Below are 19838 nucleotides of genomic sequence, written 5' to 3' on the forward strand. Positions count from 1 at the left end.
GTTTAGTCTGTATGGTCTTATCTCGTCTCTCCATTCGGCCTTTAATCTCATTGCCTGGAGTATCAGACGCGAGAAGACGGCCGTCTTGCAGGATTGTCTGGAAGATGGTGCAGAGCGATTGACGAATGGCTGCGGTATTATCGGATGGAATATGAAGCGCGGGGGCATTGAGTTTGGATTTTAAGGCGTTTTTCTGAGGTCTTCTGAGGTAGCCAAACGAAAGCAAATTAAATGGGCCTACTGTGCCTGCATAAATGTTAGTCTGATTTAATCGATGTAACCCCAGTATATATGGAGTTGTTGGACTTTCACCAGGGCAGTTTTTGTCCTACATGTCAAACGTTTTCTGTGTCACAGCCTGTTAGTAGTGTTGGTAGACTTTCTCCAGCGTGGTTTTTGGGTAACACTTTACTTGACATAACCATGTCATAATAGCTGACATAACTTGTCATAGCCTATATTTAGACCTGTTGTGACATATATTAATGTTATTTTAAGTCTGGTTATGACACCTACATAAGAGTGTGAAAACCCACAAAACCTACCACACAAGGCAAAACATTCCATTACACCATAACCTATGTGTCAACAGTATGTTTATGTTATATCTTTAGATTTTGTTTTTCATGACCATATTAAATTATCATTGTAATTGTGCACACATTGATGCCAGACATACACCTACCCCAATGCTCTGTTGCTGATGACCGGGATGAATTCAGGAGCAGATTTCAGGACAAGACACCCTCTTTTTGACTGATGACTGATATAAGGGCATATGCAGTGCATTCAGAAAGTATTCAGACCCCTTCCTTTTTTCTACATTTTATGTTTTTTTTTCCCTCATCAATCTACACACAATACCCCATAATGACAAAGCGAAAACTGGTTTTTAGAAATGTTTGCAAATACCAAATTTCCTTTTTTAGATTTTTTAAAATACATTTGCAAACATTTCTGAAGACCCGTTTTCGCTTTGTCATTATCGGCTATTGTGTGTAGATTTCTGAGGGAAAAAAATTATATTTAATACATTTTAGAATAAGGCTGCAACGTAACAAATTGTAGAAAAAGTCCAGGGGTCTGAATGCTTTCAGAATGCACTGTATGTCTCAATGCTTCCTGACAGTTTGTCATTTTATTTGGACTAAGAAAATAGTACACAGGATGTTCATAATGCTTCAATGTTTTTGTTATACTTGTCAAAAATGCTCTAGCTGTAGGCCCACTGGAGACTTGAGTAAGCCTAACGTTACCTTTATGTTCACTATTAATCCTAGGAAAGGCTTGAGTAACTCAATTTGGATACTGTCAAATAACAGTTTGAACACTCACACAATTTTTTTTAATCCCATTTTTATTCCTGTTTGCAATATTGACAAACTCAACAAAGAAGGTAGTGGTTGTAGATATGGATCAAACACTGAGAAGCGCATTTATAGCAGAACTGTAACACACATTACCACACCACAAATTACCATATTACGCAAATGTTGTTTTATGTTTTATGTAGACTATGCAGCAGATGCTGCTGAATTACGTAGGATATACTATATATTAATTTTTCAGCATGGCAGGGAAATGGGGGGGGGGGGGTTAAGAAGTGTTGTAACATATCTGACTGGTTTTATTTTCGGTATTTTCTGTCGTGTCCAGGTTGGCCTTGTTGAAGCTTCACTCTCGTAAGTAAATCCGTGTGCACACCACGTCGTCAGCCCCGAACGTCTAGGGAAAACAAACAAACACAGATTCCCATACTCTCAATTCAAGCTCACATTATACCGTTAAGAGAATAAGTCAGCAAAGGTTAAACTATAGCATAATTGAGCATTGGTTTTATTTCCACTACATTAAACACCTATTTAGATGGCAGATGAGTGCCCAATGTAATAAAACAAAGTAAATATCTTACATGTCCTCAAAATGCTAACATTGAGGGTTCCTTGCAACCATTTTTTTATTTTGAAGCGAAGTGGGAAAGCTGTGCTAATTGTGAGACATAGCCTTAAACACTGATTTTAATCATAATCAATTAAATAGAGCGTGCATATTTTATGGAAATGCGCCCCAGTTATAGCGAGAACTGCCAAAGACAATCAAACTATCATTTTGAGTTTCAGCTTCTGAGTCTGTGTGCTTCCTTAAAATGAATGGTTGAGCCTCGAATCGAGGCCAGACTGTTTGTTTTGGCTCTTTCGTGAAATTCCTGCATATATTTTAGTCTCACCGTCTGACCCATCATTCAAAAGACACCATCTGGGTGTAAGTTTGATGATGGATAACAACTCTTTTCCTCATGTCGAACTTAGATTCCAGGGTGATTTTTTTGTATTATTTTTTACAGTATATCAGTATCATCTTGGTGCGATTTTAATGCTTACAAGTATCAACTTCTGCACAGTGTGGTTTAATTTGCTGCATTCGAGGTGGCTGCTCTGTTGCTTGACTAAGAGGCTACACTTTTAAAAGCATTTAAGAGTTTGAAATGTTGGACTTCCTTGAACCCATCAAAACATTCTAAATCCTTAGAACTTGAAAGTTCAAAGCTACCTACACTGGTTAGAGCAGAGTGATATAGCATACTGTATGAAACGACTGAACATCCCTCCTGTAGTTACAGGAGCCATTATGGGGTTATATCATGTGCAATAGTCTATGGGGACCAGTGGAGGCTGCTGAGGGTAGGGCAGTTCATAATAATGCCTGGAATGGAATGTCATCAAACACATGGAAGCCACGTGTTTGATGTATTTGATATCGTTCTGCTCCGGCCGTTACCACAAGTCCGTCCGCCCCAATTAAGGACTCCTGTTGCATGAAGCCAGTGAAAGGTGCCAAGGTGCCACCAACCTCCTGTGATGGGGACTGAAGTAAGAAGAGCAGTGCCTGTGTCACCAGCAGCTATTCGAATAGTTCCGCTGCGGTCCTTCTTCAACGATATCAATGGGATCCATTAGTGCTGCAAGGCACCCCCACCAGCTGGAGGTCAGACATCCAATGTCACTGGAGCCCGGCTCTGTGCACCCAACACTGAACTCTGGTTTTATCACTAACCCACTTGAAGAAAATCCATACATACACTCTTTCCTGATTGTCAGTTTTATGAGCAATGCTCGTACACCAGTATATGGTGACTCACTGACAAGGAAGTGCAAGTATATAAGAAGATGTATTGCATTTTTTTTAAAGGAAGATCTACTTTGTCAGTAGTAGCGTTTCTGAACACCCATTTTCCACTTTGTTTGCAGTTAATTGCATTCTATTGGCTCATAATGGTGCATTGGACTAATCCTGAACACTTCCCGTTCTATTTTACTTTATGGGCTATAGACTAAACCACGACTCAAACCCGTATTCACTGGCTTCATGCAAGAGGAGTATAATGGTATTGGCAATGCTCTGTTATATAACCCTCTTGTTATGTTGTAATCCTTGCACATCTCTCTGAAAGATGACGCAAAGCTCCTCACTTCAGAAGATGTCCTCTTTTAATCTCGTTTCCTTTATGTGGCATTGGGAAATGGATGCATCTCCAGGGCGGCTGCTTATGGGATTCTATGAACAAAGTATTTCATAGGGCACAGTAGGTGCTTTTATATCCCATCTTTAATGTGCAGTAAATGTACATGCTGCTTTTAGGCCTTCCCCCTCATGCTATATCACTAGTTATGAGGTCTGTGACTGAGGAGTTGGGCTGGACTGCAGAAAATTAGGTTTGGAAACATATTCATAGCATCTTATAGATGCAGCGATGGTGTATTATGAAACTGGGTAACACTTGATTTGGATAGTCCGTCTGTAGATGCTCTACAGACTGAGTAATATTCCAATGAACTATCTACTAACCCTGGCTCTAACCCTAACCTAAACCCTTATCCTAATCCTAAACTTAATGCTTACCCTAACCCTAACCTTAACCCTTATTCTAAATCACACTGTAACCTTAGCGAGTAGTTGCTTATCAACGGATCGTTTGTTGATTATAAATCCAGACTATCCAAATAAAGTGTGACCTGAAATGGTATAATACAGAAATAGAGCACAACATAGTTGAATAATGCTGTATGCATCTAGAAGGTGCTATGACCTTTCTAAGGAATTATAACAGTTCATAACCATTTCAAGGAAAGATTTACCAATAATACATTTATATTCTATGCGCATTGATCCATGTCAAAATGGGAGTTCGTTTAATCACTCAAGTAGTCTCTTGACAGACTGTGAGCAGGTGATTTGGTTCTGGGTGTCGAGGTTACCGCCCAAGTTCAGGTATTTGGCTAGCGATACTACCATTACTACTACTACTATTAGTAGTATTGACTACCACCATGACTACTATTGTAGTCCTCACCAGAATCAGCTCATCTCCTCGCAGTTCTCTTGTCCAGTATGTCTTGGGCCCATCTCCATCCACCAGCGTCTGCTTGCACACCATCTTGTTCTCCGTCTCCCAGATTGCAAGACTCTGTGAGGCCAGAGGAAGATATAGGGGGAAAGTCAGTAGACTACAGTACATTCATTCATTGTTTTATAATATAAAATATAATTGGCAGATGCCTCCGCAACACAACTGGTCATTTTTCCTTTTACACACAGCAATATTTTCCACATAGGGTGCCCTCGAGGTAAATGCTTAAAATTGATACAAAAACAGTAGAAGAGTATAAGGTGTATAACTACAATGTATTGTCATTATTGGTGTTTGTAGGAAGCAGACAGTATGGAGCGGCGATACAGAGCTTCTGTGTTTTATACTTAAAAAAAAAATACTTACCCGTTTAATATTTTGCTACTTGGCTGGCAGAAACAAAGCTTGTCTCACATCGCGGTTGGCTCTAGAAGCCATGACTGCTGTTTCTGACCCGAGTATAAGCATGTCGGACTGCTCTGATTTGGAGTCAGATCCGGAGATGGACAGTGAAGCCATAAAATGTGAGATCTGTGATATGTTCATCATAGTGAAAGAGTGTAAGGATTTACTGACTTATACACTTGTGAAAAGTGTAAACAACTCGTTGCCTCAACAGACCAGATCATTGAGCTACTAGAGGAGAACAGGGTCTCGCTCTCGCTATGGAAACTTCAAGACTGCATGCGGTTTTTGATGCAACAATTCTAAATGACTGAGGTGATAATCCTGGTTGCTATACGAGATTGGGCTCCTCTGCAGTAGCTACTGAGGATACTACCTCGGACCACTTTCCCATATTAACACATCCCACTGACGGGAACCGGAGAACTACTGTGTCTTGCTCTACACCATTGGAGGCAAAGTGGAATCCAACCTATCCTCCCTCTGTCCTCTCGTCCAGAGCTGCGGCTCTCTAACCGTTTTACAGCTTTGAGCCCCCTGACTTCACCGGAGCCTTCCGACGAAGTCCTCCGCCGCTCCCCCTGTCCTTCTCACTCCATCTCAGTACCCAGTGAAAGATCCTCTGAATCTGGTCCTGGGTTACTGAGCCAGCCATCTCATGGAGCAGCCGCCGGACCACATCCCACATGCTCGCAGCGACCCTCTCCTCATCCTCCAGTGGTAGTTGCTATGTGGGAGCTCCGTAGTTAGGGATGTATGTGGTGGTCGCGGAAGCAAGGACCCACTGCTTCCCTGAAGCCTGTGTTTGTGACAGACTGTATATGCATGTCCCACATTTTGAGATTTAGCTTATCTCCACAGAACAAAAATATAAACGCAACATGCAACAATTTCAAAGATTTTACTGAGTTACAGTTCATATATGGAAATCAGTCCATTTAAATTAATTCATTAGGCCCTAATTTATGACATGACTGGGAGTATAGGAACGCATGTGTTGGTTACAGATACCTTTTTAATAAATGGTAGGGTCGTGGATCAGGAAACCAGTCAGTATCTGGTGTGACCACCAGATACAAACAGTCTGGTCAAACAAACAGATACAAGCAAACATGCCTCATGCAGCGTGACACATCTCCTTCGCATAGAGTTGATCAGGCTGTTGATTGTGGCCTGTGGAATGTTGTCCCACTCCTCTTCAATGGCTGTGTGAAGTGGCTGGATATTGGCGGGAACTGGAATACGCTCTCGTACATGTCGATCCAGAGCATCCCAAACATGCTCAATGGGTGACATGTCTGGTGAGTATGCAGGCCATGGAAGAACTGGGCCATCAGCTTAGAGGAATTGTGTACAGGTCCTTGCAACATGGGGACGTGCACTATCATGCTGAAACATGAGGTGATGGTAGCAGATGAATGCCACGAGAATGGGCCACCGTATCTCTGTGCATTCAAATTGCCATCGATAAAATGCAATTGTGTTTGTTGTCCGTAGCTTATGCCTGCCCATACCATAACCCTACCGCCACCATGGGGCACTCAGTTTGCAATGTTGACACACAACATTGCGAACAGTGTATGGCCCACACAACGCCACACACGCTGTCTGTCTGCCATCTGTCCGGTACATTTGAAACCAGGATTTGTCCGTGAAGAGCACACTTCTCCAGCGTGCCAGCGGAAATCGAAGGTGAGCATTTGCCCACTGGAGTCGGTTAGGACGCCGAACTGCAGTCAGGCCAATATCTTGCTGAGGTCAACGAGCACACAGATGAGCTTCCCTGAGACGGTTTCTGACAGTTTGTGCAGAAATTCTTTGGTTGTGCAAACCCACAGATTCATCAGCTGTCTCGGTGGCTGGTCTCAGGCTGGTCTCAGATCCCACAGGTGAAGAAGTCGGATGTGGAGAACCTGGGCTGGTGTGGTTATACGTGGTGTGCGGTTGTGAGGCCAGTTGGACATACTGTCAAATTGGCTTATGGCTTATGGTAGAGAAATTAACATGAAATTCTCTGGCAACAGCTCTGGTGGACATTCCTACACTCGGCAGGCCAATTGCACGCTCCCTTAAAACTTGAGACATCTGTGGCAATGTCTCATGAAACATGGGACCAACACTTTACATGTTGCGTTTTTATATTTCTGTTCAGTGTATATACATACACACACTGAGTGTAAAAAACATTAGGAACACCTTCCTAATATTGAGTTGCACTGCCTTTTGGCATCAGAACAGCCTCAATTCGCCGGGGCATGGACTCTAAATCAAATCAAATGTTATTTGTCACATACAAATGGTTATCAGATGTTAATGCGAGTGTAGCGAAATGCTTGTGCTTCTAGTTCCGACAATGCAGTAATAACCAACGAGTAATCTAACCTAACAATTCCACAACTACTACCTTATACACACAAGTGTAAAGGGATAAAGAATATGTGCATAAAGATGTATGAATGAATGATGGTACAGAACGGCATAGGCAAGATGCAGTAGATGGTATAGAGTACAGTATATACATATGAGATGAGTAATGTAGGGTATATGCGGTCAACTGTAGGGCTGGCTCAGGGAAGAGGACGCCCCTGCCTTGCATAGTCCCGTGGGAAATCTTAATTGGGCATGGGACACAAGCTAAGGCCTGATCACCCTTTAGCTGGCCACCTTTGATGAGGGTGTTTAGTGATTAAAGGCCAAAACACCCACTGATTCGAAGGCACACTACTGAGGATGTGTCCCAAAATTGACATCTTAACCCAGTCTAAGAAATAAACCTCCCATGCCACTCTGTCAACATCACGGCAAATCTCATGTGAGTGCATACCATCTATTGGTACAATGGACAGTTTTTAACATCTCGTCCCGTGTTTTAGGATTCTCCTATAAACATAAAGTGGCATAGTTTAAAGTGGCTAGTGATACATGTATTACATAAATATGGCAAGATGCAGTAGATGATATAGAGTACAGTATATACATATACATACACTGTATGAGATGAGTGGTGTAGGGTATGTAAACATTATATTAAGTGGCATTGTTTAAAGTGGCTAGTGATATATTTTTACATCAATTTCCATCAATTTCCATTATTAAAGTGGCTGGAGTTGAGTCAGTATGTTGGCAGCAGCCACTCAATGTTAGTGGTGGCTGTTTAACAGTCTGATGGCCTCGAGATAGAAGCTGTTTTTCAGTCTCTCGGTCCCTGCTTTGATGCACCTGTACTGACCTCGCCTTCTGGATGATTGCGGGGTGAACAGGCAGTGGCTCGGGTGGTTGTTGTCCTTAATGATCTTTATGGCCTTCCTGTGACATCGGGTGGTGTAGGTGTTCTGGAGGGCAGGTAGTTTGTGAAGGTGGTGGACCATTCTTTATACACACTAGAAACTGTTGAGCGTGAAAAACCCACCAGTGTTGCAGTTCTTGACACACTCAAACCGGTGCGCCTGGTCCCTACTACCATACCCCAATCTATGTCTCAGGGCTTCTTCTTTAACCAGTCTCCTCCCCTTCATCTACACTGATTGAAGTGGATTTAACAAGGGACATCTATAGGGGATCATAGCTTTCACCTGGTCAGTCTATGCCATGGAAAGAGCAGGTGTTCCTAATGTTTTGTACAGTCAGTGGATTCGGAAAGCTTTCAGAACCCTTCACTTTTTCCATTTTGTTACGTTACAGCCTTTTTCTAAAATGGATGAAATGTTTTTTTCCTCATCAATCTGATGTTCAATTGGGTTCGTAATGGCAAAGCGGAAACTGTTTTTTAGAAAGTTTTGCTCATTTATTTAAAAACAATAGCTTAAATATTACATTTACATAAGTATTCAGACCCTTTACTCACTACTTTGTTGAAGCACCTTTGGTAGCGATTTACAGCCTCAAATATTATTGGGCACACCTGTATTTGGGGATTTTCTATAATTCCTCTCTGCAGATCCTCTCAAGCTCTGTCAGGTTGTTTGGGGAGTGTTGCTGCACAGCTATTTTCAGGTCTCTCCAGAGATGTTCAATCGGGTTCAAGTCCGGGCTCTGGCTGTGTCACTCAAGGATATTCAGAGACTTGTCCAGAAGCCACTCCTGCTTTGTCTTGGCTGTGTGCTAAGGTTCGTTGTCCTGTTGGAAGGTGAACCTTCACCCCAGTCTGAGGTCCTGAGTGCTCTAGAGCAGGTTTTCATCAAGGATTTCTCTGTATTTTGCTCCGTTCATCTTTCCCTAGATCCTGACTAATCTCCCAGTCCCTGACGCTGAAAAACATCCCCACAGCATGATACTGCCACCACCATGCTTCACAGTAGGGATGGTGCCAGGTTTCCTCCAGATGTGATGCTTGGCATTCAGGCCAAAGAGTTCAATCTTGGTTTCATCAGACCAGAGAATCTTGTTTCTCATGGACTGAGTGTCTTCAGGTGCCTTCAGGCAAACTCCAAGCGGGCTGTCATGTGCCTCTTACTGATGAGTGGCTATATCCTGCCTGGCTGGGTATAACCCCACCTACTTTGCCAAAGCAAAGTCTCCACACCACCAAAGGGAGATCAACACACCACTAACTTACTGAGACAAGGCTGAGTATAGCCAATGAATATCTCCCCACCGCACAAGCCCGAAGGGGCACAAAACCGGACAGGAAGATCACGTCAGTGACTCAGCCTACTTGTATAGCAAAACAATCCTGGCATAACGTGATACACCCCTCCTAGGGACGGCATTGTTGAGCTCGAGCAAGCCAATGACTCAGCCCCTGTAATAGGGTCAGAGGCAGAGAATCCCAGTGAAGAGGGGAGCCGGCCAGGCAGCATAGTGTCTATGCTGCAATAGTGTATTTACCGGGTGGCTAGGGTCAGTCTGTCCTATCTAGTTAAATTATCTTGTCAGGTGTCCTGTGTGATCTTAGTTATTCTCTCCCTCTTCTCTCTCTCCTCTCCCAGAGGACCTGAGCCCTATGACCGTTCTTCAGGAATAGCTGGCCTGAAGACTCCAGTCCACCTGGTCGTGCTTCTGTTCTGCCTGTAGCTATGGAATCCTGACCTGTTCACCGGACGTGCTACCTTGTCCCAGACCTGCTGTTTAGACTCCCTCCTCCTCCCTCTCCCTCTCTCTCTCTCTCGTACCTGCTGTCTTGACCTCTGTATGCTTGATTATGAAATTCGGATCATCTATGAACATTTGAATATCTTGGAAGAACTTTCTGTCCTTAATGGCAATGTACCCTTCTAATCTCCACCTGGCACAGTCAGAAGAGGACTGGCAACCCCCCAGAGCCTGATTCCTCTCTAGGTTTCTTCCTAGGTTCCTGCCTTTTTAGGGAGTTTTTCCTAGCCACTGTGCTTCTACATCTGCACTGCTTGCTCTTTGGGGTTTTAGGCTGGGTTTTGTATGCATTTTGTGACAACTGCTAATGTAAAAAGGCCTTTGCAAATACATTTGATTGATTGATTATGTTTGAATGTTGTACATTTTTGTTTATGCAGGGCTGGCTCCCTTTCAAAAGAGGGCCTTGGTCTCATTGGGATCCATTAGTCATTATGTACATTGGACACAAGCTACTTCAATCGGTTTGATGCAACACCCCTATCCTCTTCTTGAACCACCCCTAATCTTGCCCTGGGGTGCAAAAGGAACAACCTCCATTAAATTATATTTATTTAAGCCTCTTTTAAATGAAATACAAACTTCAGGACCTGTCTCCAAATCCTTGAGACTTAAGTCTCATCTATGAAGTCCTTTTTTATAGGCAGAAAAGCACCAAAAAGGTCAAGTTTTTTTCTCAGTTAGTTTGATTTAATAACGGTTTTAAGACATATTTTCCCTTGGGTAAATTGATTCAAATATTAAAAGATTATCAATTCATAAAAGCCAGGGACCAAAGCCTAAAGTCTTGGCTGACTATTGATACAAAATGAGCCAGATCTGTGGTTCTTGGCTAAAGAGTTTCTTGTGAAGTTTGTTTTGATAATGTTACCTTTGACCACCTCCTCTATCTTGGCAGCAATCTCAGAGCCAACTGAGAGATCTGAATAATATAGCACCACTGTCCATCTCTACCACCGCAGACTCGAGATTCAAACCTGCGTCCCCAACAACGTAACTCACTTAAGCATAAAATGCAAACTTATGGAGCCAGATGCTAGCCTGTCACTCCGGGAACTGACCAGAAGATTAAGTCACTACGCAATGCTAATTTAGTAATCCACATTCCACAATACGGTCATAGAATATTTTCCAAATTATCAAAAAGGAGTTTAATACTACGGTAACTCCAAAATGTGTACAATATTTGGTCTCAACACATTTAGTCACAACTGAGTAAAACATTTTCCCAAATGATCCAACTACAACTACGGCAACTCAATTATGAAGATTTACGAAGTAGTCTATTCCTTCTAATTGCTGGTGAGTATAGCTATTTTTCAATGTAATTAAAAGGACAATTTTGAACAAAGCTCGATAGTGTGTACATAGCCGTTCTCCATGCTGTTTGATGTTGTCCACAGTTGATTATGCTGCAGTTCCTAGTCTGTGAGACCCAAATGTTAATCACCATATCAAAGGTTGGGGGAAGCGATCAGAGTGCCTGCCGGGCCCGTAGACAGACAAGCTACAGCTGAACAGTGGAGCTTCGCTGTGCACTGCGCTTTTTTCAAGCTCTCTCCTCTCCTTTCTAATAAACCCAGAGTCGATTTGCTACGGCCCCATTTTCCACTATCATCCGTCTCTGGCACCGACTCGGATGGATTTGCTCTCTCTTTCCCCCTACCTCTCTCCCTCCCTCTCTCTTTCTTCTGGTCTCTTTCTCCCCATCCCTCCTCCGGGCATTTGGTTTACCCCCGTCATGCCTCTTCTGTATCATTTAACAAGCTAGTTGACTGGAACATCTGCTGGCTTTGGCTTTGGATAAGAGCCGTTCTGTTACCATGGCCTCTCAGCAGACAAAGAGGGAGTCTAATTTTAAGTGGGGAAAATCCTATTTCCTGCTCTGAATAATCATCTATGTTTTGGGGTGAATTGGGAATTTCTTGTGCTTTACTTAGCAGCATCTTAAATTAAAGCCCTTCCCATGATCTCCACCCCACCCAAGATGTTATTGTAGGCTATTACAGTTTTTCATTTGCTTGCAAGGTATCTTCATAAAACATTACATTTAGTGATTTTATGACAATGCACAGTCCTGAAAGCTATCTATTATTCATTGGTACGTCACTGGTTTTTAGTTTATCACATTGATCCAGTGAGTTGTCAACATGACACAGTGTTTGAGCAAAATTCAGCCAAAAGCATTCTTTCATGAGACGTTCCACGGCTAGCTGTGGAGCTGTGGTCTCCCTGTGCCTTGCTGCAGGCGTGTTCCAAGCACTTGGCTGACTGTGGATGACACATTGTCTGTCAAAGGACAGCAGGGAGCGTGGCTGTCACCGCAACAGCCTAATAAGCTCCAATAGCCAAGACCCAGGGAGCCATCTCACTTAACTCTAAACTGAAGGCATGTTGCCTCACTGAACTAACTCACTTCGGATCTCCTTATACAGTGCCTTCAGAAAGTATTCACACCCCTTGACTTTTTCCACATTTTATTGTTTTACAGACTGAATTTAAAATAGATTAAATTGAAATACTTTCTCACTGGCCTACACACAATACCCCAAAATGTAAAAGTAGAAATATATATAGACCGTGGGCTCCAAAATTACTGGCACAATACTTAAAATATATATATAAACAATATACTCAAAACTCAAAATACCAACATGTGAGAAATAATGTACTTTATTACTGTTTCAATGGAACCAACCAAAATCATACAATTATTTAATACAAAATACATTTCACCAAAATCAAGGTTTCATAATTATTGGCACTCCTCACTTCTCATCAACCACCTCTGGCAGGGATAACAGCATGGAGTCTTTTCCTGTAATGTTTGACAAGGTTAAGGAACATATTTGGAGGGATTTTGGACCATTCCTATATGCAGATCCTTTCAAGATCCTTCACATTCTTGGGTTTGCTCTTATCAACTGCCCTCTTCAACTCAGCCCACATTTTTTTTCGATTGGCTTGAGGTCCTGCGACTGAGATGGCCATGGCAGAACATTGATTTTGTTGTCACAGAATCATTTCTGTGTGGATCTTGAGGTATGTTTTGGGTCATTGTCTCGTTGGAAAGTGCACCCACGGCCAAGTCCCAGACATCTGGCAGAGGCAACCAGATTGTCAGCCAAAATTGCCTGATAGTTGGTGGCATTCATTATGCTGTGAATCTTAACCAGTGCCCCTGGACCTCTGGAATTAAAACAGCCCCAAAACATCACTGACCCACCACCATATTTCACTGTGGGTATGAGGTGCCTCTCCTTGTATGCATCTCTGTTTCGACGCCAAACATGCTGATGCTGTATCTGACCAAAACGTTACATTTTGGTCTCATCTGACCAGAGCAACTTCTTCCAGTCATAAATTAAATTACTTTTGGCAAACTCCAAGCGCTTGCGTCTGTGGGTCAGAAAGGGCTTTCTTCTGGCAACCATTCCAAAGAGCCTGTGTTTGTGGAGGTGGCATCTGCTGGGGCTTTTTGAAACCTGGTGACCCCAATGCGCCACCAAGGCCTGCAATTCTTGCACAGTGATTCTTGGGGATTTTGTTGCTTCTCTCACCATCCTCCTCCCTATCCTGAAGGGCAAAATGCATTTGTGTCCTCTACCCACGTGGTTTTCAACTGTTCCATATCTTTTGAATGTTTTAATAATTTCCCTGACAGTGCTCAGTGGCATATTCAATCGTTTGTGGATCTTCTTGTAACCGTTACCAGATTTATGAAGGTCTACGACCATCTGTCTCTTTTGAACTGCGTTCTTTTGTTTTCTTCATGGTGTTGGATGACCAAGGGTGTTACCTATTTTTTTTTACCCTAGTGAAACAGGAAGGGATGTAATGGCTCAATATAGTTCTTTAAGACTTACATAAACTTAAATAAATTAAATTTAATTATTGGTTTAAATTTGGTAGATGTTATTTTCAATAATCTTTAAGGCTGCCATTAATTGTGAAACCAAGATTTGGAGGACATTGATTTATAATTAAATCAATAAATGATTTTGTTGGGTTCCATTTGAAACATTAATAAAGAACAGTATTTCTCACATGTTGGTATTTTGAGTTTCTCTACAGTTATATTGTTTATTTTTTAAGTATTGTTTGTCCATTGCCAGTCAGGGGTCCAAGTAATTTTGGAGCCCACTGTATATATACACTACCGGTCAAAAGTGTTGGAACACCTACTCATTCAAGAGTTTTTCTTTATTTTTACTATTTTTTTACATAGGAGAATAGTTTCTCAAACTAGACACTCTAATGTACTTGTCCTCTTGCTCAGTTGTGCACATTGGCCTCTCACTCCTCTTTCTATTCTGGTTAGAGACAGTTTGTGCTGTTCTGTGAAGGGAGTAGTACACAGCGCTGTATGAGAGCTTCAGTTTCTTGGCAATTTCTTGCATGGAATAGCCTTAATTTCTCAGAACACAAATAGACTGACGAGTTTCAGAAGAAAGTGCTTTTGTTTATGGCCATTTTGAGCATGTATTTGAACCCACAAATGCTGATGCTCCAGATACTCAACTAGTCTAAAGAAGGCCAGTTATATTGCTTCTTTAATCAGAATAACACGTTTTCAGCTGTGCTAACATAATTGCAAAAGGGTTTTCTAATGATCAATTAGCCTTTTAAAATTATAAACTTGGATTAGCTAACACAACGTGCCATTGGAACACAGGAGTGATGGTTGCTGACAATGGGCCTGTCACGTCCTGACCTTAGTTCCTTTTTTATGTCTCTGTTATAGGTTGGTCAGGGTGTGAGTTGGGGTGGGTATTCTATGTTTTGTGTTCTATGTTTTCCATTTCTATGTGTTTGGCCTGGTATGGTTCCCAATCAGAGGCAGCTGGCAATCGTTGTCTCTGATTGAGAACCATACTTAGGCAGCCTGTTTTTCCCACTTGAGTGGTGGGTGATTGTTTTCTGTCTCTGTGTCTGCACCAGGCAGAACTGTTTCGTTTTTGTTCGTTCTCCTTGTTTTTTGTTTTTGTGTTCAGTGTTAATAAATATGAACATGGACACGTACCACGCTGCATATTGGTCCGATCCTTCATACTCCTCATCAGATGAAGAGGAGAAACGTTACAGGGCCTCTGTGTACGCCTATGTAGATATTCCATTAAAAAATCTGCCATTTCCAGCTTCAATAGTCAATTACAACATTAACAATGTCTACACTGTATTTCGGATTAATTTGATGTTATTTTAATGGACAAAAAAAATGGAATTTTCTTTCAAAAACGAGGACATTTCTAAGTGATCCCAAACGTTTGAACAGTAGTGTATATATATAATTTTATTTATATTTTTTAAATGTATTTTTTACAAATTAAATCAAAATGAAAAGCTGAAATGTCTTGATTCAATAAGTATTCAACCCCTTTGTTATGGGAAGCCTAAATAAGTTCAGGAGTAAAAACTTGCATAACTTCTCACATAAAAAGTTACATGGACTCACTCGGTGTACAGTAATAGTGTTTAACATGAATTTTTAACGACAACCAAATCTCTGTACCCTACACATACAGTGAATTTCAATCACAGATTCAACCACAAAGACTAGAGAGGTTTTCCAATGCCTTGCAAAGAAGGTCACCTATTGGTAGATGGGTAAAAAAATATGAAAAGCAAACATTGGGGCAATGCCAATAGAGCATATTACTGAGTATCACTCGCCATATTTTCAAGAATAGTGGTTGCTGCATTATGTTATCGGTATACTCGGTATACTTGTAATCGTTAAGAAATGGAATGGAGCTAAGAACACCTAAAATCCTATAGGAAAACCTGATTGTCTGCTTTCCACCAGACACTGGGAGATTGATTCACCTTTTCAGCAGGACAATAACTTAAAACACAAGGCCAAATCTACACTGGAGTTGCTTACCAAGAAGACAGTGATTGTTCCTGAGTGGCCAAGATACAGTTTTGACTTAAATCTACTTGAAAATCTATGGTAAGACCTGAAAATGGTTGTCTAGCAATGATCAACCAATTTGATAGAGCTTGAAAAATGTGTTTAATAATAATGGGAAAATGTTGCACAATCCAGGTGTGGAAAGCTCTTAGATACTTACCCAGAAAGGTGCTTCTACAAAGTATTGACTTAGGGGTCTGAATACACATGTAAATGAGATATTTCTGCATTTCATTTTTAACAAATTTGTTTTCACTTTGTCATTATGGAGTATTGTGTGTAGATGGGTGAACAAAACAAATTGTGATCCATTTTGAATTCAGGCTGTAGCACAACAAAATGTAGAACTAGTCAAGGGGTATGAATACTTTCTGAAGGGACTGTATGTCAATAAGAATCACCTTTTTGTCGTCTTGATGGACCGTCTTCTCAAATGACGGGAAGGAACTACGACAGCAGTCTTTGCACGGCATCTTAATCGATCTCCCTGAACCCCCGGCACGTAGTGTACCCTGTGGCAGGTGAGTAATTCTAAAAGTCTGTCTCTATAGCAACCAGCCAGGCTAAAAGACTTGATTTGTCAAAGTCGTCTGTCGTGAAGTGCAGCGTTCTCCCTCTTGGTGTCGGTCTACAGGAGAGACCATAATGGTTGCACCAAGGTTCGGTATGAAAAATAAGTGTAGTCGCTGACAAGCAGAGTGAGTTAATCGTGGTAAGCACATATGCACAGCTGTAGCTTCTCCTTTTCAACTTTCTACAGCATCAATGGCCACTTTGACGTTGAAGAGCTTTGCATTGGTGAAATTTGCTTGTCAACGTCAGTCAGGTTTCTCTCAGTCTCATTATCACTTTTTGGGGGAGGGTCACTGTGACTCCTGTCTAAAACTTTGATCCAGCCCCCTTCCCTGTGGGGTGACTCTCAGCACTGAATGCTCCTTATCACTTTCTCCCTGCCGGCAGAAATGAGATGCCCCTGTAAGTGGGGCATCTCCTGATCCCCTCCAATCCCCCGATTAGAGAGCGCTTTTAACCTTGTGCCAGTGTGAAACAGCCCTCGCCTGTTTGCCTTGGGTAGATTAGTGTAATCCCTTTAAACCCCCCAACCTGGGCCAGGCCCAGGGCTCGGGACCCTGCCACAAGCCCAGCCAGTACTGTGTCTAATTGAGGACTGTGCCTAATATGACGCTAAGTGGAAGCCGACCAAGGAAATATACCTGAGAAATACTTGTATCGAGGATGGGAGCAGAGCCTTTTTTTAAAGTGATCCTCAAACCTCACGAACAGTCAGAAAATACTTTAAATCGAAGGAATGGAGGGGATCGGTCATATGCTACCTGACAGACATGAGCCATTCCCATAGACTCTACACATAAATACCCAGACATAACCGATGGGGATCTGGAGGTACAAGATGGTCTGTCCACCATGCCTGAGGGCACAGACTGTAAGGGGCCTTTCTGTCTCTTACGATCCAACACTGAATTGTAAAATATCCGGCACAGGCTGTGGAACCCGGCAGGTAGCCTAGTGGTTAGAGAGTTGGACTCGTAACCAAAATGTTGCAAGATCAAATCTCTGAGCTGACACGGTAACAATCTGTTGTTCTGCCCCTGAGCAAGGCAGTCAACCCACTGTTCCTAGGCCATCATTGAAAATAAGAATGTGTTCTTAACTGACTAGTTAAATAATGGTAAAATAAAGTAAATAAAAACCCAGTGCCATAACCTGATGCTCAAACCAAGGAGTTACAGATTCCTGTTTCAGTCAGTCTAGAAATTGAGTAAGATGCATTCGTATCATGACGATACAATGTTGGCATTTCTATTTTGTGTTTTTCACAAAAGTAAGATTTATTTTCCCCAGTAAGATTATTTTTCCCCTTACAGTTATGAGCGGCGATTTTATTGACATAAGAGCTCTCTGCGCAATGATGCATGTTTTCCTCTTTCCATTTGCAATTATCTTGCCACCAGAATACCATTTGTCTAGACATTTTTGTGGTATTTTTGGGGGGATTCGACTGTTACTCTTTTATTTTATTTTATTTTAAGAGGAATATGTTAGTGTCCTAGAGATGTATGCTTGGGCGACTGTTACCAGCTCTTAGTAAAATCATCCCATGGCCTGATCTGAAACTGGTCTTAGATCTAAAGCGGTCTTAAGCGGTCTTAGATGCTATAACATGTGATTGCTGGTAAGTACTTCGACCTAACTTAATCACATTTCAAATGACTAACTCAAGAATTGAAGATCCATGTTCTTCACATGCCCCTAAATGCAAGAGGTTAACTGATGTGACTTGGTTCAAACAATAGCAGATGGATTATTATTGCTCTGGGGTTTTCGGCATTTACATTTTTTAAATGTTCATATTAAAATAAACATTTATTTCATTCAGAATTGATCATGGCAGTGTTATTCAATAGGACAATTTATGTGATTGATTCAAATTAAGTAGAAAAGTCTGTTTTGTGTACTTGAGGGTGAGCTTATTAGGATGCGTTTACACATGCAGTGCAATTCAGATCTGGGTCGTTCCACGTATAGAGTATATTTTGGGTAGTGTAACTTGGTCAAAAACAACTTCATTTCACCTCATTGTAACATTCTGTCATAAAGAGCACATGTTCAACTTCATAAAAAGCATGTTTTCCCATTTCTAAGGGTAAACGAAATGTCTATAGTAAATGTCAATAAAGTGCCATTAAAGTAACAGAGTTGAGGGAGGGAGGGGCAATTGAATGCAAGCTTCACAAATGTAATTTTCATTGTTAAACATTTTTAGCCTATCTATCTATCTATAGGTAACAGGGTTGACGTGTTGTGCTCAGTTTCCCACCACAAAACACCAGCAAATGGCCAAAAAAGAGTAGGACCAGCTCACCTGTTTTTACACTATGATTTGAGTATTATATGTTCAATGTTTCTTTTGCAAAAATCATTTCAAAAGGAATAGTTTAACCATATTAAAACGAGAGTTCAGTTCACATACCAGGGTTTACCGTAAAATGAGGGATCTAATGAATCAATTACATGAAATACATTAAAATCTTCAGAAATTGCGTAACTAGGCCTTTATAATGATGGTGGGTTAAGGGTTAAAATCTTCCTAGAAGTCATGATGAGGGCTGATTTTTGGCACTTTAGCAATTTAGGTGTTTATTCACATTAAAAAAAAATATTTATTGAATTGTCTATGTGGTCTATATTAAAGGGCACTTTATTTAATATAACAGGTTTTTGTTTTTTAAATACAATATTGGAGCACAATTTCTACTTAAAATATCAAGGGGACACAAAATTATAAATTGCAGATTATTTCCATATCTGATACCAATCTGATATTTTCCCTAATGTGCAAACAGAAAAAAAACACATGGAATCTAATCTTTTTTTTATATACCACATCCATACAGTGCATTCAGAAAGTATTCAGACCCCTTTACTTTTTTCACACTTTTTTCACATTTAGTTACGTTACAGCCTTATTCTAAAATGGATTACATTTTTTTCCCCATCATCAATCTACACACAATTTTTTTTTGCAAATGTATTCAAAATAAAAAAATGGAAATATCTAATTTACATACAGTAAGTATTCAGACCTTTTACTCAGTACTGTGTTGAAGCACCTTTGGCAGCGATTACAGCCTCAAGTCTTCTTGGCTATGATGCTACAAGCTTGGCACACCTGTATTTGGGGAGTTTCTCCCATTCCTCTCTGCAGATCCTCTCAAGCTCTGTCAGGTTGGATGGGGAGCGTCGCTGCACAGCTATTTTCAGGTCTGTCCAGAGATGTTAGATGGGGTTCAAATCCAGGCTTTGGCTGTGCCACTCTAGGACATTCAGAGACTTGTCCCAAAGTCACTCCTATGTTGTCTTGGCTGTGTGCTTAGGATGATTGTCCTGTTGGAAGGTGAACCTTTGCCCCAGTCTGAGGTCCTGAGCGCTCTGGAGCAGGTTTTCATCAAGGATCTCTCTATACTTTGCTCCGTTCATCTTTGGTCTCCCTGTTCCTGC

At 41.3% G+C, this 19838-nt stretch overlaps 1 protein-coding gene across 1 annotated transcript in view; it reads right to left on the reverse strand.

Annotated features, from left to right (window-relative positions):
- Positions 1-1639: 1639 nt before the first annotated feature.
- crabp1a (cellular retinoic acid binding protein 1a) overlaps positions 1640-19838 on the reverse strand; it is a 33376-nt gene continuing 15177 nt past the window's right edge. Inside the window, exons 3-4 of the mRNA XM_021564834.3 lie at positions 4352-4465; positions 1640-1725 (exon numbers count right to left, since the gene is read on the reverse strand). Coding sequence (XP_021420509.1) covers positions 1675-1725; positions 4352-4465 — 165 coding nt within the window. The 3' untranslated portion in view covers positions 1640-1674. The remainder of the gene's footprint in view (positions 1726-4351; positions 4466-19838) is intronic.

The sequence above is a fragment of the Oncorhynchus mykiss genome, chromosome 2 (assembly GCF_057628025.1).
Source record: "Oncorhynchus mykiss isolate SJ-2025 chromosome 2, ASM5762802v1, whole genome shotgun sequence".
NCBI classification, from domain to species: domain Eukaryota; kingdom Metazoa; phylum Chordata; class Actinopteri; order Salmoniformes; family Salmonidae; genus Oncorhynchus; species Oncorhynchus mykiss.